Here is a 25,587-nt window from a genome sequence, read left to right on the forward strand (position 1 = left end):
AATTTACAAAATTTGACGAGAACTAAATCTTTATTCCTTCAAATCTGAAAACACAACAGAATTTCAAAAATAAAATGCTTAGAATTTGAAAGGGGCGCTAGAAAATCGGAATTTTCATTCACGGTCAGCTCTTTAATTCAAACCCTTTTGCTGGAAAGAGAATAAATCTAAAAATTTACCAAAAGAGAACTGTTCAAATTGACCTAACAGCATTGCAGAGTAAAAATATACGAATCAAAAATTTACAATTTACATTTTTAGCATTTGTGAAAATTGGACAAATATTTTTCATCACAGCCGTTCCGGTAATCACTGGATCAATCATGAACAATACGTAGTGATCTAGAATAAGAAAAACGTAAGAATCGGCTTATTTTTAGCCGTTGATTCAATTTTCACGATTCAGTTTACGATTTACGGTTTTAACGACAAGAACAATTTTTATAAAACCGGAAATTTAAACATATTGAAAACATTGGCGGATTTACTACTCGTAACCGTCTTCGGCGTCGGCCGATCTCTCGAATATATCGGCGAGATGACTCTTCGGTATCTCCGATCCACGAACATTGATCGCATAGCAGGCGTCTTCAACCTAAACAAATGTTATTTAAAAAGTGTTGTCGAATGTAAAACTCTTCAATGAGAATCAATCAAATACTTTCATTTGTTTCACGAAAATTATGAAAAAAAGGAAAAAATATTGAATTCAATGCGGAAAATCAGTGCGTAAGATCCAGATCCGGATCGGAATCCGTTGGATCCGCAAGATTTTGGCTTCCTGGATCCAGATGATCCAAGGGGTAAAATATCAACCAAAAACTGCAAAAAAAACTTTTTTACTCCTAAACCCCAAATCTGAACTTTAAAAAAAAGAGATTATAAAAATTTCCTCATTTCTGAATGGTTTATCAAGTTTTATGATAAAAATAAGCGAGAAACTTTAAACAAAATTTGAAAATTATTTTTTGTTAAAAAAATCCAGTAAGGAAATGACCTGGATCAGGATCAAGTGCGGATCCAGGATCCGGAGCCGGATCCTGATCCGCATCAAAATTAAATGGGCCCTAAGCACTGCTGAAAATATTCAGAAACAAAAGCAGGTGATTTTTTTAACTGGATCTAAGGTCAAAACTTTTGCTTTAGATACCTCTTGGGTAGTGATCCACTGAATAAACTTAAAAGCTTGACGGGTTTAACGTCCTAAATCAGGGGAAGTTATCCAATCCTAGCGCCGACTAGCCAATGAGAGGCGAAAATCGCTAATTTCGGACCATTTTCACATCAGAACTATTTTTGGTTGACTCCAAAGGAATTCTACCAATATACAAATTGACAACGATGACCTCCAAACTAATTGAAAGAATAATTTCACGAGCATTCTATTTTAGAGATCGATATGTTTTCCCTAACTTGTATAAACAATATGTAAGATGTCATTTGAATTTTTCTGTCTCAGCGTGGTGTCCCTGGACGGCTGTAGACAAAGACACCCACCTTGCGCATACTCTGCTTGAGAGTAGACATCTTCTTGCTGACTTGGTAGGGGGTATCAGGGATCTGTAGAAACCCTTCATGCATATTCTAAACAAAACATATATTGAATACTAGCTTGTGAACATAGAGGAGTCATAGTTGGTCCCGACGTTTACCCGCCCCTTGTCGTAAATTACGATTTTAGCTTTTTTTCCGTTAAAAGTCGACCCACTCAACTTAGAATCTCAAACAAAGAAAAGAACATCCCCGTGGTTCTCCCGTGTTCCCCAATCAGAATTTGAGGAAAATTGGTCGAGGGGTTCATCAGTTATGATCGGAGAAACAAACAGACAGACAAGCAGAGATTACATCTGTATATAGATTTAAGATATATGAGCAGCTTCAAAGAATTGTAATCTAAAAGCTTTTCAGGGAACGTTGAAATTCAAAAAATTTGACTTAAGAAAAATATGAGCGGATGACAAAATTTTAAAATCTTTAATTCATGTAAGTTTAGGAGGGAAATGCGGATTTCTGGGACAGAGAAATTTAAAACGTGAAAAAAGTTTAGTTAACATTAAAAAATGCCATGCAGTCTTCAAATTAAAAAAAAATTCAATGCAAAGTCTACAAATTATAAAAAATTCAATGCTAAGTCTACAAATTAAAAAAAATTCAATGCTAAGTCTACAAGTTAAAAAAAATTCAATGCAAAGTCTACAAATTAAAAAATTCTATGCTAAGGCGACAAATTAAAAAAAATTCAATGCAAAGTCTACGAAATTAAAAAAATTCAATGCAAAGTGTACAAATAGAAAATTCAATGCAAAGTCTACAAATTAAAAAAAATCAATGCTAAGTCTACAAATTTAAAAAAAATGCAATGCAAAGTCTACAATTAAAAAAAATCAATGCAAAGTCTACAAATTTTAAAAAAATCAATGCAAAGTCTACAAATTAAATAAAATTCGATGCAAAGTCTACAAATTAAAAAAAAATCAATGCAAAGTCTACAAATTAAAAAAAAATCAATGCTAAGTCTACAATTAAAAAAAATGTAATGCAAAGTCTACAATTAAAAAAAATCAATGCCAAGTCTACAAATAAAAAAAAAATCAATGCAAAGTCTGAAAATTAAAAAAAATCAATGCAAAGTCTACAAATTAAAAAGTTTAATGTAAAGTCTACATATTAAGAATTCATGCAACCCACACGCTCAATCATAATCCCGAAGGCCTTGCTGTTAAAGGAAAATGGAAGAAATTTTTCTTGTTTTCCGTTTCTAAACAGTCCTCTCTTTACCTAGTAAACCGTACCCGAGAAGATGAATGAGTGCGAGAATATCCTTGAATCTGTCGAACTTCAGAGGAGCTGGGGGACCTCATATCGGTACTTCTCGGCGAAAAATAACGGTAAAAAATATATTTCCATAAGCTCCCGTGAGGATCCCCTACATCACTAATGAATTCTAAATCTTTTTTTTTATATATACAGAGAGCAGGGGTGTGCACACGGAACATTTTGGACTGTAAAGGTTGAAACTCTTGAACCGAAACTAATGTACACGCTATCTAATAGAATTTTAAAATTTTAAGAATTTAAATTGTGTACGGAAAGTAATTTCAACTTAAAGTCTAAAGTTAATTGTTTGAATCCAAAAAACTAATTTTTCTTTTATCTATTTTCCGTTAATTTGATATCTCGGATATAAAAGTCTACTACTGCAATTTTGTCCCGTTAAATAAATAATCTGAAATAATTTGGTTTAATCAATAAATCTTTATTGAAAGTTTTGGGAGAATGATCCGCAAACTATAAGGACTTGAGCCAAAAACTGAATTTCCCTCCTCAATCTGAATTGTATTTAAAAATAAACTAATTATCTTTTTATTGATTCAGTCTGATGAAACTGCAACGCCTCCTGAACCGACAGACCCAGGATGTCTCAAGAAGATAGGACAACTACGCAGCAACGCTATCTTTAATTTATAGCTCAATACAACGAGCTAACATAATTGCTTCATAGCTTAAAAGATACTAACGAACCATCAATGTTCGTATTTAGTATATTTTTTAAATATCTAGTCCCTTCGGACACCATGCTAATGAAGCCTCAATATTATTAAGACGAACCATCAATGTTCGCATTTATTAAATTTCTCAATTATTATGTTCCTTCGTATATCGTATTAATTATTGTGTTCCTTCTTTCGCCTGCTTATGAAGCCTCAACATAAATGAACTTACATATTTTCGCGTAAAATGTAGCCTCAATATAAACGAAGAACGGATAATGTTCCTCGTTCTGAAGCTCACATTAAATTCCTCTAATGTAAAAATGGAAACTCGCTCCCGTGTATGTTTATGTGAAAGCATGCACACTGTTAATTGTAGCCTTTTCTAATAAGAGATAACACACACTGTGTATGTAATATCTCACAGTCAGATTTCATAAAAGAACGCTACCCTTAATATATAATGTAGTATTTTCTCTCGAACTGCTGCCTTACCAATACTTGAATATAAATTTACCAGCAATTCAGACATGAAAAAACGAAAATTAATGTATCTGTTAAAATTCGAATTTCGAACTTATATATTTATAATTGTATTTACAAAGAAAATATCGTAAGAAAGTTTTGTGTTAAATCCATGTTAACAATCTTGTAAACTATGATGATGATACGTAAATAAATATCTAGATTTTAAAAAGATTAAAAAATTCAATGCAAAGTCTACAAATTTAAAAAATTCAATGCAAAGTCTACAGATTAAAAAATTCAATGCAAAGTCTACAGATTAAAAAATTCAATGCAAAGTCTTATGAAATTGATAAAATGTACGTAAATAAATATCTAGATTTTAAAAAGATTAAAAAATTCAATGCAAAGTCTACAAATTAAAAAATTCAATGCAAAGTCTACAGATTAAAAAATTCAATGCAAAGTCTACAAATTTAAAAAATTCAATGCAAAGTCTACAAATTAAAAAAATCAATGCAAAGTCTACAAATTAAAAATTTCAATGCAAAGTCTTATGAAATTGATAAAATGTCAAGGACATTAATAAAGGACTGTCCGTTGATACAAGATCAAGGATACTATCTATAAATTACCTGAAGGAATGTCAAGAGAATAAAACAAGCCTCTAGATTTCCCGAGGTCAGGCTGTTAATAGCATTCCTCATCAGCTCTCCTGAAAATAATAACTCTAATAATTTCTTTGATTGTATTTAAATATCATGGGTCTTAATTGATTTGAAAACTCTGAACGTCCCTCCCCCCTCTCTCCCTGCACAATACAACCACATACACCATAACAATAAATGGGGAACATAGACTGCCTACGGGAGCAAGCACACAAAATCCACGTGTCTGATATGCACGCACAAACCAAGGGTAAACTAGGTTAAGATAGATAGATCGTAGGTGTAAACTGTAATTATCAACTTTGAAAATGTTTTCACAATTACAAATTAGAAAATTCTTCGTGAGTTTTCTAAATAAAGTATGGTCAATTTGATGGAATTTATCACACCTAATATTTTCCATTGTAGGGTGATTAAGTGACTTTATCGCCCTACAACAGGGTGAAAAAGTATTTCATCCTGTTGTTAAAATTTCAAATTTCATACCTAATTTGTCTCATTGTAGGGTGATAAAGTTACTTAATCACCCTTCAACAGGGTGATTAAGTAACTTTATAGACCTGCTCTTAAACATTTTGAGTAAAACTGAATAAAACTATATATGTTATTGAAATGGGTATCATGCGTGCAAAAAAAGCGTTTCGGTGTGAAAATACTTTCATTTTGATCTTAGACAAACTAGAAAAAATAAAAATCCCGGCAAAAACTTTTTCGCACTTAAAATTTTACCCATTAATAATAATAATAATAATCGCTGTCAAACCTTCAATCTAGGTTGTAGGCTTGAGCTCCCTCCGTTTACAATGACATAAATAGATATTTTTATCAATTTATATTTTTCACCAGGAAAGAAACCTCATTTTTTATTTTTCCTAAAAGAGAAAAACTAAGTAAACCTGTAAGATCAGCTAGACCGAGAATATAATCAGTTTGAGGCACTGTAATCTTCATCTCTTCAAACTAAACAAAAGTTGGTTTAGCATTAACAGTGAGACACATAAAGCTGTGAACTAGAAAGACGACATGTCCGCGAACATATGTGTATTTGATGTTGTTATAAGAAATAATTTTGTTTTACCAGAGTCTAAAACTAAAGAATGCGCGAAATTTAAGTTACAGTTTAAAAGTTCTGTAAAATAATGAGTTGCTCTTAAATATTAAACGTTCTCAATATAACCGTGAACGGAAATTTGAATTTCCCGGGAAAAATCTTAACCTATCAGAGAAAGGGATTTACGGAAAGATATTTCGTAACCATTGGTCATCAGCTGTTTTAAGTCGGAACATTTTATTCTTTAGTTTTAGACTCAGAAGTTAGAAAATCAACTTTAAAATGAGTCAGTGTCCCGACATTGTTACACTGCACAATTCCCGTTTTTTATGATGTACAAGCTTCGGTATAAAATGTTACTCTTTCGTCTCGGAACAAATAAGAAACTTGTTATACCCAAGATTATGAAATTCTGAGAAAATACCGGATAAAATTCTCTCAAAATTGGATAAAATTTCAATAGATTTTCAAGAAAAGAAAATACTGTCAGCCTCATTTTAAGCAAACATCAATTTTAAAGCATTTCCTGCGATTATTTTATCATCTTTATTTCAAATAAATACGGGTCATGGTTAGTTCCAGATAATGCATTATTATGCATAGCTGATAAATAAAAGCAAAACAGGATATAATTTGCATGTTAGTAATATATGTATTTTTTGGTTATAAAAAGTCTTCCAATTTCATTCATTACTTCTCCAGCATGATTTCGTAAATCACAATTTGAACTGCAATTAAAAATTATCATGATCAGATAGAAAAACAAGGAAAACTCAATCATTAGTGCGCTTAGAGAAAGGGTTTAACATAAAAACCGTAAAATCCTAAATGTATAAATGTTAAAATACCTGGTCCGGAGAATCTCTACCATCTTCATCCTTCTCTCTATCTCTCTTCTCCTCCTCTTCCTTCCCCTCGTCCTTCTCCTCATCCTTTTTCTCATCTTTCTCCTCATCCTTTTTCTCATCGTTCTCCTCATCCTTTTTCTCATCGTTCTCTTCACCTTGCTTTCCGTCATTATTATTAGTCTCCTTTTCCTCCTTATCCTCGATTTTCTCCTCTTCAGAGATATTCTTCACAATATTCTTGCGTTTAGTGGAGATTCTAAAAAATGAATAACAGTTGATCAAATTAAAAAAGATTTTATTTCCAACCCCCTCTTTGGAAAAAAAACCGCAGAAACGCATCAAAATTATATCTTTTGAGGGGTTACAGCTCTTTTTTGGTCATATTCCATATTGAGGCATTTCTATGTTAAGGCGTTTCCATGAACCCAAATCGTGAATAAATAGAGATTAAACCTTTGTGCTAATTATCAACATCCAAAACTTAAAAGCCCCCGAGGCTCGTGAACCTCAAAAACTTTGAATAAAATTAAACTGAATTTAATTGTACAGTAGTTAACCCTATCTGTACTGTAGTTAACCCTACCTGAACTGTAGTAAACCCTACCTGTAATGTAGTTAACCCTGCCTGTACTGTAGTTAACCCTACCTGTACTGTAGTTAACCCTCCCTATACTGTAGTTAACCCTACCTGTACTGTAGTTAACCCTACCTGTACTCTAGTTAACCCTACCTGTACTGTAGTTAACCCTGCCTTTACTGTAGTTAACCCTACCTGTACTGTAGTTAACCTTACCTGTACTGTAGTTAACCCTACCTGTACTGTAGTTAACCCTACCTGTACTGTAGTTAACCCTGCCTATACTGTAGTTAACCCTCCCTGTCCTGTAGTTAACCCTGCCTGTACTGTAGTTAACCCTACCTGTCCTGTAGTTAACCCTGCCTGTACTGTAGTTAACCCTGCCTGTACTGTAGTTAACCCTACCTGTACTGTAGTTAACTCTACCTGTAATGTAGTTAACCCTGCCTGTACTGTAGTTAACTCTGCCTGTACTGTAGTTAACCCTACCTGTAATGTAGTTAACCCTACCTGTACTATAGTTAACCCTACCTGTACTGTAGTTAACCTTACCTGTACTGTAGTTAACCCTACCTGTACTGTAGTTAACCCTGCCTGTACTGTAGTTAACCCTACCTGTACTGTAGTTAACTCTACATGTACTGTAGTTAACCCTACCTGTACTGTAGTTAACCCTACCTGTACTGTAGACCCTACCTGTGTAGTTAACCCTACCTGTACTATAGTTAACCCTACCTGTACTGTAGTTAACCCTGCCTGTAATGTAGTTAACCCTGCCTGTACTGTAGTTAACTCTGCCTGTACTGTAGTTAACCCTACCTGTACTGTAGTTAACCCTACCTGTACTGTAGTTAACCCTACCTGTACTGTAGTTAACCCTACCTGTACTGGAAAACTAGTTCCTTCTGAACCTCCTCCCACGTGATGAGACGGTTGTAACAAATAAAATGATAAAATGAAAGTGCTTCAATCCATTCCTAGATATTATAACAATAATTAATTAATTATCTAAAAAAAACGAAAATTTCAATTTTAAACCTCAAAAATATAAATAAATTATCAAACTAAAAGAATGTTCTACCTGAAGACCTGCTGTATAGTTGCGAAGAAACTGAAAATCGTCCTAAGAATATACAAAAATACATTTCTCGAAATTACTTAAATATTTTATCGATGAATTGAAAAAAAAATAAAAAAAGTTAGCATCAGTAAGAGCAAGGAGAGTTGAATTGAAGGAGGGGGCGATAGGGTTCCGTACACTTTGTTGTGACGTTTTTGGACTGCTAAAGAACTAGTTTTTGCGTAACAACAATAACAAAGGCAGCAGATCTAATGTAAACAAACATGAGTTAGTATACGGTGAATCTTCATCTACCACCAGAAATGCCAGATGTTTGTTTATCATTTGTGTTATTGTTTACAATCTTTATTATTATTGTTACGCAAAAACTAGTTCTTCAGCAGTACAAAGACGTCACAGCAAAGTGTACGGAAACCCTATCGCCCCCTCCTTCTATTCAATTCTCCTTGAGTAAGGGGATGCTGACCATTTTTATCCCCCACCCAAATATACCCCTCAAATAAAATCTAGATTTTAATCACAGATCTTATTTTAAAAAACTAGTGTTACCTCCCCTCTGAGCTCTATGGCCAGGTACCTCCAGACCTCCTTCTTGAGGCTGTTCAGCTTTCCCTCGGCCTCGTAGAGGACACTATCCTTGTCCTCTTCACTCTTTATCCTAAATAATTCAAAAAATTTAAATGGTGTGGCCCAGCCGCCTGCCTGGTAGTTGCGCAGCACGCCTACCTGATATGATTTTTGCACTCTTACAGTAAAATTACACATAATACAAACGTCTTAATGGTCTAGAATAATTTATAAAATAGTGTGGCATTTAGAGACTGAGTAATAGCTAGACTGATAAGCTACGCTTGTGTCCCTTTGTGACATTTAGAGCCAGGTGGGTTGTGTCGTGGTTGACTTGGATAGTGGACGAGTTGTGCCTGGACTGATACAGTTTGGGAAAAAGTTGTAAGAGTATGGCATTTACTATATGTATATTGTATAAAAGGAATGCAAGCAAAAGAAATAATATCTTTAAAATCCGATTAAGGTCTATTCACTTGATTGAAATTATATTAAACTAAGGTTGTAAAATGAGGTAAGATACTCAGGATGCGCTCCAATGTAGGTAAAGACCACCTTCATATCAATGGACACTCTAAATCCTAATATGACGTCACTGCTTATTTCAAAGATTAAATACTTGAATTAGAATTGCATTTTTTAGCTTCAAACTTGTTAGCACAATCAATAGTTTTAAAAAATTGTCTTTTCGTTAAGTATCACTTATCAGTGACGTCATGTGAGGTTTTAGTGTCCAATGCAACAACGACGACATTTACCTAGATTGAAGCGCATCCAGAGTATCTAACCTTATATAAAATCTTGGGTAAAGCTAACCTATGAAGAGTGAAGATAATCCGTTTGCTCTCGATGGTGATATCTCGGCTCAGTTTAACAATCCTTTCCATCTTATCATGACGGGCATCCAGCACCTCACGGACCTACAACACATCAATTAATCAATCAATCAATCAGATAGTTGCCCAATATAATCTTAAATCCACCCGATACAATTCTGCAAACAACTGAAATATTCATATAATCGCCATATCTATCAAGCAATACTCAATAATAAAATCAAAAAATTAAAACAAAAACTTTTTTTGTTGTACGTAAAACCCCCAATTATTGTCCAGCATTACGTAAAGTAAACTTTTCCAATATACGTATAAAGGGTTTAATAAAACTTGATTTTAATATTTACCCCTTCAAACATACGGACAATCGGACAATCGGACGGGGGTTGTTTCTCACCCCGACCTCCAAACCTACGTCCACCACCTCCACGTCCTCCTCCACGTCCACGTCCTCCACCTCCACGCCCCCAACCACCCGACCTCTCCTGTCTCTGCTCATCAATCTTCTGAAATAGAAAATTGGAAAAATGTATAATGAAAAACAATGTTATATTTTACAAAAGATTTTCCATGCATTAAAAAAAAAATATAGAACTTATTGTGCTAAAAAAGGTCAAAAATGGGGTTTTACCTTGAATTTCGAAAGAATTAATAATTAATTATTAGTTAGATACTGGTCATGGACCGATTAAAGCCTATTAAAAGCCGATAATGAGTCGTTATATTGTGAAAGTCGTTCTAATAGATCGCATAGGAATTAGATTTAAATTTCATACCTTCGCGAGTACTTTGCTTGTATTGCACTGCTTGCAATTCTCATTTTCCCCTGAATAAGTTGTCATTAGATCAGTAAACTCTGTGTCGAGGATAAACAAAACACTCGGTACAAAATTTAATTTTTCAATCCTTTTTTTACAAACTGATGTAGCAGGCCTTTGGATTACAAGCATGGCTAACTGTTAGATCCAATAGTCTAAGTTTGAAATATCATAAGTTTACGTCTCCTGGTTGTACAGATAGAGGGAGGGATGCTATATCGTTTGCACTAATGTCCGATTGAACTAACGTACTTTTGCTCTAAAGTCAGCTGATCAGTAACACTTGTGGCCAAAGCGCCCGGCCCCCTAGCCTGTCCTAGCCGCGGCGCTCGGCCCCCTAGCCTCAGCGCTCGACCCAGAAATTGTCCTAACCTAACCTAACCCTCAAATAAAACGTTACTCCGAATGAACGTTCTTGCGAATGTACGTTAGTCCGATCAATAATTAGCGCAAACGATACGACACCGAGGGAGGTATTACGATATAAGACTGAAATGACAAAATTTTGCTTTCACAAATAGGAAACACATTGAAAAATCTATTAAAGGTACTGTAAGCGTAATTTCAATTGACCCTCCATGCAAAGATATCAATGTACGATAACTAACGGTACTCTCGAAATCCGTGTCTTATTTCAAGAATGAATTAAATACCAATGATTTTGTTTCTCTAAATTATTTATTTTCTTTTGCAGTTTCTCTGTAAAAGTAACTTGCGAATTTCTTGTTAAAAAAAAGCAAGGAAGAAACTCGCATGAATAAACCATTTTCGAGTCAGAAAACCACAGTATTTTCCACAGATTTGATCAGAATAAGATTTCAAGCAAACCACTGCAAACAATCTTTGCATGGAGGGTCAGGGTCAATTAAAATTACGCGTACAATCCCTTCAAGAAGCTGATAAGTAATCCCAATAACCCCCCTTATTTACGCTACTGGAAACCGGCCACTTAAAATTACGCTTACAGTCCCTTTAATACCCTTTTTATGTTTAATACCCGAATTATATTTTCCACAACTAGGGTCCGGACACCTCCACCTCCTAGCCCCATATCCTCCACCACGCCTGTCGTTCCGTCCGCCTCGGCCCTCCCTAGATTCTCCGCCAACCGGTCTTCCTTCCGCCCCACCGGCCTTATTCTCGTTATCGTCAACCATATCTTTGAGAAATCTGAAGATAATACAAATTTACAAATTCCAGTGTTTAAGGCCCAAACATAATGACGTCACCGATTTTAACCGGTTGCAGAGAATTGAAAGAAAAAGAAAATTTGAAACATGTTTGGTAAATAAAATATTCGTACATTTACATTGATTTCATAAAACTTGATTATTGGTTAATAAAACATTTATAAAAAGCCTAAATGAGTACATGTTTACATTATATTTTTTGTTTTCTTACTTTGGCGACGTGTCCCAATGCCGCCATTTATTCTTTAAATTTGATTAATCGATTGAATTCAGATCAAAGCTACTGTGGGAGAAATGAAGATGAGATATTCGAGAGAAGATCATACATACATAAAATAGCAGCATTTTAAGCAAGAACATTTCGATAAAACTATTTTCAATTTCACAACAATTCTTTTCTTCACTTCAATATCATAATACTGGATTTTGGTAGATGTAGATATTATTTATTCGGTTCCGGACTATTCGATATCTCGAGTTGAGATTCGAACTCGATGATAGAAGGTTCGAGGGTGTGGAGGCTGATCTGTACCACGGCCCTGGAGGACGAGAACTGGGGAACGGAGAGGAGAAGAATAGGTTTCCCGTTCACAACTATCTTCTTGAAGTTATACTCAGCCTTAACAAAATAAATATTGTGAAATTGGTTTAAATTGGTTCTGTGACTCACATTTTTGCCCCCCCCCCTTTTAGAATCATATTTTTTCCCCAACAGGGTGTATTGTACAGATTTTTATTTTTCTCTCGAAAATTTTTCGTGGTTTCTCTGTACAAGTAACAAGCAGATTTCTGCGACAGAAACAATAACATGAATTGTTAGAATTCTACAAGTGTTCCACTAAAACGGGGTATGCCTAATTAACAACCCTGAACTGATAACCTTTATTTGATCAATATTGTGGAAGATATTGTCGTCTGTCTCACTTGAAAACTGTGTAATTAGATGATATCCAGTATCCAGAAAAATTGTCTGCAGCTAAAATGTTCAAGTCAGTTTTTGGAAACCCCTAATTGAAAATAATAGATATTGAAAGAGAAAAACATGGATACCTCATTTTTTCTTGATCAACGCTTTAAGTTACCGGTGTGAATAGGACATGACACTCTTTAAATAAAGAGCTACTTGAAATTACGAATACTGGTGGCTGACTACCAGGATATCAGGAAGTTTTAAACTGTACCTGGTTGCTAGCTACCAGGATATCAGGAAGCTTTAAACTGTACCTGGTTGCTGGCTACCAGGATATCAGGAAGCTTTAAACTGTACCTGGTTGCAGGATACCAGGATATCAGGAAGCTTTAAACTGTACCTGGTTGCTGGATACCAGGATATCAGGAAGCTATAAACTATCTGGTTGCTGGATACCAGGATTTCAGGAAGCTATAAACTTTCTGGTTGCTGGATACCAGGATATCAGGAAGCTATAAACTATCTGGTTGCTGGATACCAGGATATCAGGAAGCTTTTAACTGTACCTGGTTGCTGGCTACAAGGACATAAGTAAGCTTTTAGCACTGCCTGGTTGCAGGATAGCAGGATATCAGGAAGCTTTAAACTTTACCTGGTTGCTGGCTACCAGGATATCAGGAAGGGTTTGAAGAACGAACGGATCCTCCAGGTAGGTTGGATAACACCCCAGGGTGTCAGGACAAGTAGGAGCAACATGGCCGCATCTAATATTTATAAAAAACACGATTAGAGTTTTCAATTTGTACGAAGCAATGCTTTATTTCATTACAGTAGACCCGTCCATAAAACGGTGGAATAGGAAGACGACTGTTAGACTCAAGTTACGATTTTGAATATGCCCATGAACATAAAACAAAACAACCTTGTTTAAATAAGTTGACTTAAGCTAATAGTAAATGTTTGCTTTATAACAACATCAAGTACACATAAGATTGCTTAATTTTGTCTTCCTAGTCAACAATGTTGTGGTTCTCAAAGTATTGATTTGATTTGATTATTAAAAAGAAATCTTTCAACAATCAATGTGTAAAATTCAGGGTTATACTCGCTCCTAAAGCCAATCCTTCGAAATATGTGCGCCCAATCCTTTACGAGACATTTCCAAAATTTACAATTCACAACGAAAACAAATTAATTTATTATTCCATTCAATATTGAATTCAGTGTTTCAATTCAATATTGAATTTAGTGTTCAATTCAATATTGAATTTAGTGTTCAATTCAATATTGAATTTAGTGTTCAATTCAATATTGAATTTAGTGTTCAATTCAANCTCCATGTCTCCTTCAGTCTATTAAAAATTTAAAGACGAAGTTTATAGAAAATCGAAAATGGACTAAGTGAAGACAGACTTCTATCTAAATCAAGATAAATAAATAAATACTTACTTGATTAGGTTTTCAAGAATATCAATAGTATTTGACAAATCAGAATTCTTCACAATATCTCTAAATAAATAAAATATAACAATTTAGGGGGGAAAAATCTATAAATAAATAAGAAAATTGGGTAAAGTTGATTAAGTTTAAGAAAGAATGATGTGTGAGGGAAAATTCCATTTTATTTAAGTTGAGTTAAGTTAAAAGCTATTTAGCATCTTAAGTAAAGAGTTAAGCTGTGTCCAGAGTTAAGAGCAAATATTATCATGAGTCAAGATGAGTTCAGACTAAAGAGTTGAACGGTATCAAGATTTAAATTAAGAACTTAGCGGTGTCTACAGTTAAGTTAAATTAAGAACTTAGCGGTGCATAGAGTTAAGTTAAACTAAGAACTAAACGTTGTCAAGAGTTAAGTTAAACTAAGAACTAAACGGTGTCAAGAGTTAAGTTAAACTGAGAGCTAAATGGTATCAAGAGTTAAGTAAAATTAAGTGCTAACCAGTGTTTATAAATACGTTGAGTAAAGGGTCCGTAACTAAAACTTTGGAAGTATAATAATGATTTAATTACCCAATAGATTGTCCTGAGAGTACAAGAACTTCTCTACCCCCTACCGAACAACTGTACGGGTTTGTTACACTCTGGAAGGTTGGGAACACGCTGGCCTTAACATCATTTAAATTAATCTATTTTTTCTAGCCTTCATATTGCAGTGCCTAGGATCCGAAACATTTCGGCTTCCTGGATCCGGATCCAGGATCTTTTGCTCTCAAAACTCAAACCTGAACTGTTGAAAAAAGAGATGTCCTTATCTCTGAATGGTTCATAACTTCAAATAAAAACAACGAGCGCTCAAATAGATTTATGATGCTGAGGAAATTATATAATTTCAACTCATGCAAAACCAATGAAAATATTGTTATTGCATTTTTCAAAAATTGCAACTATTCCCTCATAGTAAACATATTCAATCTTAACAATCATCTTTAATCAAACTATTTTCATAACTTTTGTTATTTATCATCATTTCTAATTTCTATCATTACATTCTTATTTTATTTTATTTCTTTCCTTTTATTGTCTTTGAAATTTCTTAATATTATCTTAATTTTTTTATAGTAATTTCTATTATCGTTAATATAAAAATATTAAAGCATGGTACACAACTAATCACTAAATTAGAACATTTCTATAAGATTTGCTGATTTTATGAACAAAAATTAAAATTATATTTTTGCTTTTTTTCGCTAAATTTTATGATAAAACTTGTTGAACAGAAAGAGAGAAAATTTTAACAATATCTCTATTTAACAGTTCAGATTTGGGTTTTAGGAGCAAAAAGTTTTAAATACGGTTTCTGGTTAATATTTCTCCCCTTGGGTCCACATGCTTTTGTGGTTTCGGACCCAGAAAGCCAAAAAAATGCGGATCCAACGAATCCGGAAATTCCAGATCCTTAGCACTGTTTTTATTGTTTTTTATCTTATATTTCAAATTATTCTTATTTTTATTGGTCCCTTATAACTATTGCTGTGTCTATCATTACCTGAGGGAACATACATTTATGTAGAGGTTGCTGGGGGAGAATACCAGTTGCTGGATCATTCTCACCTAAACAATAAAAAAATTTATTATTTTTTTATACTAATCTATGTCCCGCATTTCGTAAACCCTGGAAAGGCTTATCTCAAAATTATTAATTTCGAGACCAAACCAAATAATGGAGTATTTTAGTGGTCTCTGTCTCTAAAATTGGGGCGGCTTTTAGATCACACACCATTGATTAATTGGTAAAGGAACTAATATCACTTGCCTCAAACTCTTATTTTCTTTCTTTCCAACTGATGTTGTGTGTGATGTTGTGCTAGATTAAATATTTCTAAAAAATTCTAAGATTTACACCATCTGGTTTCAAATATTAAGGGAATAGAAAAATGAGGTTTGATGCGAGTAATCACTTTCTTTGAAATAAACTGTATTGAAACATTTACGACATAAAAGTAGTAATTATTGATGACGATTAAAATTGTCAAAGTAAAGGTAGGCTATTGTTTTTTTACCTGGCAGTAGATCTGTGTTGACACTACCGGCAAGCTGTACAAGCAGGTCATCCAGTTGACGCATTGCGTCAACACTACCTGCCTGCTTATTCAGCGTCAAATACCTAACATTATATATTAAGCGTTAGATACCTACCATTAACACAATATTTCATATAACAAGTATGATTACCATTTTAAACTGAAATAATAATAATAAGAAAAAATGACCAGGTCAGAATTTTACCTGGCTCTGATGAGATCTTCCTTATTCCTTGTAGACTCTGCTAGACAGTCTCCAGCTAGAATATTTTACCTGGCTCTGGTGAGATCTTCCTTATTCCTTGTAGACTCTGCTAGACAGTCTCCAGCTAGAATAACTCGTTCAACCCTGATTATAACAAATATTCTATAAATATAAGATAAGATAAGGGAGGATCTGAAGACCCCCCATACTTTGATTATCTGTCTGTCCCTCTGTTTCTGTTTAATAACTGACTGAACCGATCGGGCGAAATTTTTTTGTGGGACCTCACATGACCCCAGAACTCAGAAGAGGTTTATGGATGATCAGACTTTTAAAAATTTAATTTAACAAAATTTAATTTTAGAATCCAGGGAAAAAAAATTTTAGAAAAGAAAATGCTTCAGAAAGAGCAGTGATTAAATTAAAATCGAATGGAAGCCTTGTAATTATAAAATTCTAGGTACAAAGTAAAAACAGGGAAATTTCCCCCTTTTTAACTGAACCAGAAAACCTCATGTTACTTGAAAAATGAAACTTGTATTGGATAAAAAAAAAATTTTTTTTATAAAAAGTAAATGATGAATATCTCGTGCATTCTTGATCCAACAAAGCTTTGTAAGGTACCACTAAAGTCCTTTAAGCCAAAACTATTATTTAGTCATCTAGCTAATTACTCTTTGAATTTGCCCCTATAAGCATTGACTTCACTTATTTAGTTGCATATTTGTTAATTTTACTATATTTGAGTGTGCAAATAAATTATCGTATTTATTTTGATTTAATTCTTTTGTATATTTTAGGACTCTCCTTTTTTCGTTTAGTAAAGTTCAAGAGAAGAAAATATCATCCAGTCTACAGCAACTATTATTCTAATAACTAACCTGGACGCTATCATATCCAGTCTATAGCAGCTACTATTCTAATAACCAACCTGGATGCTATCATATCCAATCTATAGCAGCTACCATTCTAATAACTAACCTGGACGCTATCATATCCAGTCTATAGCAGCTACTATTCTAATAACTAACCTGGACGCTATCATATCCAGTCAATAGCAGCTACTATTCTAATGACCAGCCTGGATGCTATCATATCCAGTCTATAGCAGCTACTATTCTAATAACTAACCTGGACGCCATCATATCCAGTCTATAGCAGCTATTATTCTAATAACTAACCTGGACGCTATCATATCCAGTTTATAGCAGCTACTATTCTAATAACTAACCTGGACGCTATCATACCCAGTTTATAGCAACTATTATTCTAATAACTAACCTGGACGCTATCATATCCAGTCTATAGCAGCACTATTCTAATAACTAACCTGAACGCTATCATATCCAGTCTATAGCAGCTACTATTCCAATAACTAACCTGGACGCTATCATATCCAGTCAACAGCAACTATTATTCTAAAAACTAACCTGGACGCTTTCATATCCAGTCTATAGCAGCTATTATTCTAATAATCAACCTGGATGCTATCATATCCAGTCTATAGCAGCTACTATTCTAATAATCAACCTGGACGCTATCATTTCCAGTCTACTGCAGCTACGTTTCTAATAACTAACCTGGACGCTTTCATATCCAGTTTATAGCAGCTATTATTCTAATAATCAACCTGGATGCTATCATTTCCAGTCTACAGCAGCTACTATTCTAATAACTAACCTGGACGCTATCATATCCAGTCTATAGCAGCTACTATTCTAATAACTAACCTGGACACTATCATATCCAGTCTATAGCATCTACTATTCTAATGACTAACCTGGACGCTATCATATCCAGTCTAAAGCAGCTACTATTCTAGTAAATAACCTGGACGCTATCATATCTAGTCTACAGCAACTATTATTCTAATAACTAACCTGGACGCTTTCATATCCAGTCTATAGCAGCCACTATTCTAATGACTAACCTGAACGCTATCATATCCAGTCTATTGCAGCTACTATTCTAACAACTAACCTGGACGCTATCATATCCAGTCTACAGCAACTATTATTCTAATAACTAACCTGGACGCTTTCATATCCAGTATATAGCAGCTATTATTCTAATAATCAACCTGGATGCTATCATATCCAGTCTATAGCAGCTACTATTATAATAACTAACCTGGACGCTATCATATCCAGTCTATAGCAGCTACTATTCTAATAATCAACCTGGATGCTATCATATCCAGTCTATAGCAGCTACTATTATAATAACTAACCTGGACGCTATCATATCTAGTCTATAGCAGCTACTATTCTAATAACAAACCTGGACGCTATCATATCCAGTCCATAGCAGCTACTATTCTAATAACCAACCTGGATGCTATCATATCCAGTCTATAGCAGCTACTATTCTAATAACTAACCTGGACGCCATCATATCAAGTCTATAGCAGCTACTTTTCTGATAACTAACCTGGTCGCTATCATATCTAGTCTACAGCAACTATTATTCTAATAACTAACCTGGAGGCTATCATATCCAGTCTATAGCAGCTATTATTCTAATAATCAACCTGGATGCTATCATATCCAGTCTATAGCAGCTACTATTCTAATAACTAACCTGGACGCCATCATATTCAGTCTATAGCAGCTATTATTCTAATAACTAACCTGGACGCTATCATATCCAGTCTATAGCAGCTAATATTATAATAATCAACCTGGATGCTATCTCCTGATCTGCTAATCCCCCAGCGCTACCACATATCCAGTCTACAGCAAGCTGAGCAGACTCCAACCAGTCACCCTGGAAATTGAATGTTAATATTTAGTTGTCAATAACTTTATGAGTTGATTAATTACTTTATCAGTTGATCATTTACTTTATTAGTTCATCAGTTAATTTATCACTTTATCAATGGATCAATTTTCAGTTTCTCCATGTTACTTCATGAGTTGTTCAATTACAATCATTTAATCTTAGTTTTCATCAGTTAATAACTATACAATTTCTCTTGATCGGAATTCCGATTTCTGGCTTTTGGAATTCTACCTGAGGGATTGCCCTTATCTTAACTACGTAAATACGCAACATGATTGTCTTAATCATGTGATATATATAACTAAGTAGGAATTGTAATTATGTCGATTAACTTTAACTTATAACATATAAACCTCAAATACATTAGTTGATATAGAGACTCCAACTGTTTACAGTTTTCAAATTTGTGATTTGTGAATTTATCTATCAACCAATGATTTAGCACCCTTCACTGTATTTACCTCTGTTCCATTAAGATTAAGTCCTGAGAGTATACAGATAGAAACCTCCTCCCCTTGGGTATCTGAAGAGGGTATGAGTGGATAGATCAGCTCCTTCACGTCGAAGTTCCCGCCGCTAGCCTCACGACCCCAACATCCAACCACTACTCCGTTCACCAACAAGGATGGGGTCACCTACAGCATTCATCCATTTTTGGGAAAATCATAAATTTTGTGGAGAATCTATCAATTTGGGGGAAATCTTAACGGTGTGAGGTACTTTCCTGAAGACATTTGTCAAGGGTGACTTGCCAAGTATAAATTTCCCAAGTGGCAACTTCCCAAATGTGCAATTTCACAAGCGGTAACTTCCCAAAGGTAAGGTTAGGCCCTCTGAGGCGCCGCGGGCTGCAATGGGAGCCGAGTGCTGTGGCAAGGATGGGCTAGGGTTCGGGCACCACGGCTAGAACAGGCTGGGGCCTCTGTGGCTAGGACAGAATTGGGAAATGGCTGCTTGGGAAACTGCACATTTGGGAAGTTGCCACTTGGGAAAATATCCTTGGGAAGTTGTTATTTCAGAAAATGCCTCTGGGAAAGTACCTAACATCATCTTAACAGTGTGTTTGGGAAAACTAACATTTTTGGGGCAATCTAGCAATTTTGGAGGAATCTAACAATTTTTGGGGGAATCTAACGATTTTGGGGGTAATCTAACAATATTGTGGGGAGTCTAGCAATTTTGGGGGGAATCTAACAATATTGTGGGGAGTCTAGCAATTTTGGGGGGAATCTAACAATATTGTGGGGAGTCTAGCAATTTTGGGGGGAATCTAACAGTATTGTGGTGAATCTAACAATTTTGTGTGGAAGCTAGAAATTTTGGGGTGAATCTAACAATTTTGTGGTAAATCCAGTAATTTTGTGGTAAATATAACAGTTTTAGGGTAAATCAAACAATTTTATGGTGAATCTAACAATTTTGTGTGGAAGCTAGAAATTTTGGGGTGAATCTAACAATTTTGTGGTAAATCCAGTAATTTTGTGGTGAATATAACAGTTTTAGGGTAAATCAAACAATTTTATGGTGAATCTAACAATTTTGTGTGGAAGCTAGAAATTTTGGGGTGAATCTAACAATTTTGTGGTAAATCCAGTAATTTTGTGGTGAATATAACAGTTTTAGGGTAAATCAAACAATTTTATGGTGAATCTAACAATTTTGTGTGGAAGCTAGAAATTTTGGGGTGAATCTAACAATTTTGTGGTAAATCCAGTAATTTTGTGGTGAATATAACAGTTTTAGGGTAAATCAAACAATTTTATGGTGAATCTAACAATTTTGTGTGGAAGCTAGAAATTTTGGGGTGAATCTAACAATTTTGTGGTAAATCCAGTAATTTTGTGGTGAATATAACAGTTTTAGGGTAAATCAAACAATTTTATGGTGAATCTAACAATTTTGTGTGGAAGCTAGAAATTTTGGGGTGAATCTAACAATTTTGTGGTAAATCCAGTAATTTTGTGGTGAATATAACAGTTTTAGGGTAAATCAAACAATTTTATGGTGAATCTAACAATTTTGTAGGGAATTTAAGAATTTTGTGGGGAAACTAACAATATCTTTTTTCAAATGATATCAAAAACAAATCAATATCATCAGTATTCCTACCTTTCCAATGAGTTTAACTCTCATTGTTTCATCTTCTAAAACCAAGCTGTCAGTTTCAGCAGTATACTTCTCTTTTTCAGGTTCAGGTTTGTCAATCTAGGTTCAGGTTTATCAATCTAGGTTCAGGTTTATCAATTTAGGTTAAGGTTTAACAATCTAGGTTCAGGTTTAACAATTTAGGTTAAGGTTTATCAATCTAGGTTCAGGTTTATCAATCTAGGTTCAGGTTTATCAATCTAGGTTAGGGTTAATCAATCCATTTTCAAGTTTAACAATCTAGGTTAGGGTTAATCAATCTTTTAAGCATGTCCTAGAGTACATCTTTAGCTCTTCGAAATGATTCCAATGATTCTATTAAAATGTTTCGCCATAATTGTATTGCCTTTAGACTTGACATTTTCTTTGTCCTGAAAGGTATTTTGTACTGAAAAGTAATCCCACCTGATCCTCAGAGAACTCCTTCAGAATACTGGGTTTATTCTCCTGCTGCTTAAACAGTGTACCAACTAAGTTATCAATAGTTACATCCAAGTAGTTTTTATTCTTAAATGCTAAGACCAAAATGTAAAACATTTTCATTTTTGAAATTACTTTGAAAGAAAAGTCCTATTTCCTCCCCCCCCCCTCCTCCCCTTTCAAAAAAAAACAGCAAATCGACCGGGGGACTTTTCAAAAAAAAAAAATATCCTTAACTAAATTTTAGTATATTAGTATTCCTAAAAGTAACACGCGGGGTATATATATTTTTATTAAGATATGTTATTAACTCACACCTTACCCCTCTGTTTTAGATAATTTTTATCCCAAATTCATTTATTTTCTTCAATTCAGCAATTCCATCAAAACTTTTAAGATGAGAAAATAAATGCATAAGATCCATTTAATTATGATGCTGATCCGGATCCTTGATCCGCTTTGGATCCATGAACATTCCTTTAAGATTTACTGAATTTTTTCAACAAAGCAGAATAGTCAAACTATTTTTCTTCTTTTTTTCGCTTGTTGTTATGCTTAAACTTAATGAACAATTCAGATATCAGGAGATTTTTATATTCTCTCTTTTCTTAACAGTTCAGATTTGGGTTTTGAGAGTAAAATTCCAGGAAGCCAAAATCTTGCGGATCCAACGGATCCGGATTAAGGGCAGTGGAAAATATCCTTTACCTATCAGAATATCTTCCTCTCTTGCAGCATCAGTGTCCTCTCTAAGTTCTGACAGAGGGAGGACGACGATTTTCTCCCCATGCAGTTTCTTAGCCTACAACAAATAGAGCTTGTTCGTTGAAATTGTGAGTTTTTTTCATATTATGAATTGGAATAAAAATAAGAGTACCAGTGCTAAGAATCCTTCTAATTTTGATGCGGATCCGGAACCGGATCCTGGATCCGCACCGGAAAAAAATGTATCCGGATCCAGGTCATTTCTTAAAGATTTACTGAATTTTTTTAACAAAAAATAATTTTCAAAATTTGTTTTATTTTGTTCGCTTATTTTATCCTAAAACTTGATGAACCATTCATAAATGAGGAAATTTTTATAATCTCTCTTTTTCCAAAACTTCACATTTGGGTTTTTCGAGTAAAAAAGTTTTTTGCAGTTTTTGTTTGATATTTTACCCCTTGGATCAGGATCCTAAGCAATGAAGAGTACGCATAATATTTTCATAAAGTGAACAACTTACTTGCAAAAGAGAAACTGCCAAAACTTAGTTAGTTTTCAATTCTTAAAATTTATTTAGCATTTAATTTTTAAACCCAATAATTAATTCATTGTCGTGTTTATGTGATTTTCTTTATGAATCATTTTCACTAACCACTCTAAAATTTATTTCCTTAAGCGTATTATTAGCTGAATCTTTTTTTTTAATCTTTTTCATGAGAAAACCCCTCTAAGTTAACATTCCCTATTTCGTTGTTCTTTTTTACTCCAAATCTTCAAAGTCTAACAAATCCATTCCCCACATCACCAAACTTACTTCTAGAGGAGAAAATCAGTCGGGCTGTTGATTTTTGTTGTGTTTAGTAATTCTATGCTTTTACGTGTATTAAGAGAAGGAGGGGGGGGGGGGCACAAAATCATTTGCCCTGTTTCAAAGGTTTTACCTGAGGAATAATCATTTTGCGTATAGTATCCAACCTAACACTGTAGGTTTCACAGTACTGTTTGTTATATTCACGGTTAGAAATTCGAAACCTACAAAAAGAATGGCATAATTTCTCCCAATCGTCTCTTGTTCACTTTCTATTTATCAAAGTCTAATTCTTACAGACAAGAAATATAAACTAAACCATTCCAATTTATTTGTTAAAAAATTGGCTTCAAATTTATTTCTAGCCAAATGACGAATTGCTATGGTTGTGTCTAAACTCCATATTATAGCGTGAAAACCAAGTAACATGGAATAGAAGGGAGATACAACTGACGCGGTCCGTCCTAAAATATGATTATACATGCTTTGCAGACAGTACTTCATTTGAATAAGAAACATATGTCTGATGTACAATTACCGCGTATTCAATAACCTATTCTGAATATTTCTTATACAAATGGAGTACCGTCTGCAAATCATGTATAATCATATGGTAGGGCGGGCCGCGTCAATTGTATCTCCCTGGTCTATTCTATACTCCTTGGTGAAAACTTACTTCTCGCTCTTGTTCTCATATTTAGCAGTGCTTCGGTTCAACCTCACCTCTGCTCTAGAGGAAGAAAGAGAATATTAATCCATCAATCAACTTCAATTCATCCATTATTTTTCAGTGAGGTATATTTTACTAAGAATAATAAGTGGCTCCCCTAGTTCATTTTTTAAGAGCAATGTCCTAATCACAATTGTACTATTGTAGTCTTTTGTGTAATCAAGGATTCTTTGGATAAATTATACATTCCAAGAGAATGTATAGACAATAGACACAGAATTTCTACTGGATACGTTTTAGGGCTCCATCTTTCAGTCCAAACGGGTCTCAGACATAGTCTGTGATCTCTCTGACGAATGCTTCCACTCTCCATCAATTACGAAAACCAATTATTAAGAATTTTTCCCCAAGATATAAGTTTTATTTCAAAGGCTCAAAACACGAGTGTATACTCTATATTTCTAAGAATTACCCCTCCCCCCCCCCCATAGACATCAAAAGGCAAGCTTTTTCAAAATTTATGCTTTTTCATACTTTTACCCTAAAATTTGTATATTTTTCCCTAAAAATCATTTATTTTCCCCATTTCAATAAAATTGAATTAAAAAATTTATTGAATAATATTGTAATTTAGATAAATTTTGAACAAAATATTAAAGGCTTTGTTTATATTTTCCTGTCATAACGAGCAAAATATTTGTCAGGCAAATTCACTAGCTTGGAAATAGGAATCTGGCTTTGCAGGGACACTAACCATTCTCTGAATAAGTCATAACATTCAACTAAGAGTGTTTAAACCAAACTAAGAACATTCTCTGAATAAGTCATAACATTCAACTAAGAGTGTTTAAACCAAACTAAGAACATTCTCTGAATAAGTCATAACATTCTGCTAAGAGTGTTTAAACCAAACTAAGAACATTTTTCTGGTTGTACCGAGCTCCCCTATCAAAATTTGAGGAAAATGGTCAAATTTGACAAACTTCGCAAGGAAAAATGTCGATATTTATTATTTTTTAAAATCCACGAATTTTAACCTGAAAAGTAATAGTAATAGCTAAAGTTCTGGAAAAGGTAGCACAAGACGCTTTAAACGGCTTCATGGTGTATATACATACTAGACATCCCTATCAAAATTTGAGGCAAATAGGTCAAGGATTCACAATTTATTATTGGGCATACGAACAAACAAACAAACAGACACCAAGTCAAACAAATATTACTACTTTATATTTATAGATACCTCACAGATGAAGACAGAGGGTTAGAGAGTAAACTGTCACAGTCAACTGTCATTATATCTGTAAATGTTAGAATTTTCAACTTATTTTCACAATACTATCACATCGTTAATTTCATTAAAATGTTATTTTTTAACAACAATATACATTTATTTTTTAAAAAGGTCGCGTTAACAAAATGGAATGATGATTAATATTATGATGATGCAACTTATATATGTTAAACAGTAAAATAAAATATAGATGATCAATTGATGATGAGTTATGTGAACTACGTAGAGCATGATTGACAATGATGATGATGAGATGATGATGATATTGTGTTAACGTCCATAATTGATGAATATGATAAACAATTATGTAGGTGGGTTGGATGCTGTGCAGCAAAACGAACAAAATAATGTGTGGTTTTGCTAAAAATGTTAAATGGTGTGCAGTGTACAGTAGAACAGTAAATGGTGTACAGTGTACAATAGAACAGTTAGATGGTGTACAGTGTACAATAGAACATTTAAATGGTGTACAGTGTACAATAGAACAGTTAAATGGTGTACAGTGTACAATAGAACTTAAATGGTGTACAGTGTA

At 34.1% G+C, this 25,587-nt stretch overlaps 2 protein-coding genes across 2 annotated transcripts; both read right to left on the bottom strand.

The window, feature by feature from the left end:
- Positions 1–11: 11 nt before the first annotated feature.
- Positions 12–11,576, bottom strand: LOC111709030 (translin-associated protein X). The gene is made up of 12 exons (XM_023482603.1): positions 11,400–11,576; positions 10,361–10,410; positions 9,932–10,090; positions 9,565–9,668; positions 8,731–8,839; positions 8,182–8,223; positions 7,983–8,077; positions 6,524–6,779; positions 5,521–5,584; positions 4,592–4,671; positions 1,498–1,584; positions 12–595 (listed from the first exon to the last, which is right to left on the bottom strand). The coding sequence occupies exons 1-12, from the start codon at positions 11,557–11,559 to the stop codon at positions 488–490; spliced, it is 1,314 nt and encodes a 437-aa protein (XP_023338371.1). The 5' UTR covers positions 11,560–11,576; the 3' UTR covers positions 12–487.
- Positions 11,572–25,461, bottom strand: LOC111709028 (DNA polymerase delta subunit 2). Its single transcript, XM_023482601.1, has 15 exons — positions 25,002–25,461; positions 23,765–23,818; positions 23,222–23,312; positions 22,283–22,376; positions 21,560–21,624; positions 21,119–21,214; positions 19,471–19,644; positions 18,909–18,994; positions 16,298–16,372; positions 16,003–16,106; positions 15,489–15,553; positions 14,513–14,607; positions 13,952–14,011; positions 13,155–13,266; positions 11,572–12,211 (listed from the first exon to the last, which is right to left on the bottom strand). The coding sequence occupies exons 1-15, from the start codon at positions 25,052–25,054 to the stop codon at positions 12,035–12,037; spliced, it is 1,401 nt and encodes a 466-aa protein (XP_023338369.1). The 5' UTR covers positions 25,055–25,461; the 3' UTR covers positions 11,572–12,034.
- Between the last annotated feature and the right edge of the window lie 126 nt (positions 25,462–25,587).

Source organism: Eurytemora carolleeae, unplaced genomic scaffold (assembly GCF_000591075.1).
Source record: "Eurytemora carolleeae unplaced genomic scaffold, Eaff_2.0 scaffold935, whole genome shotgun sequence".
In the NCBI taxonomy this organism is placed as follows: domain Eukaryota; kingdom Metazoa; phylum Arthropoda; class Copepoda; order Calanoida; family Temoridae; genus Eurytemora; species Eurytemora carolleeae.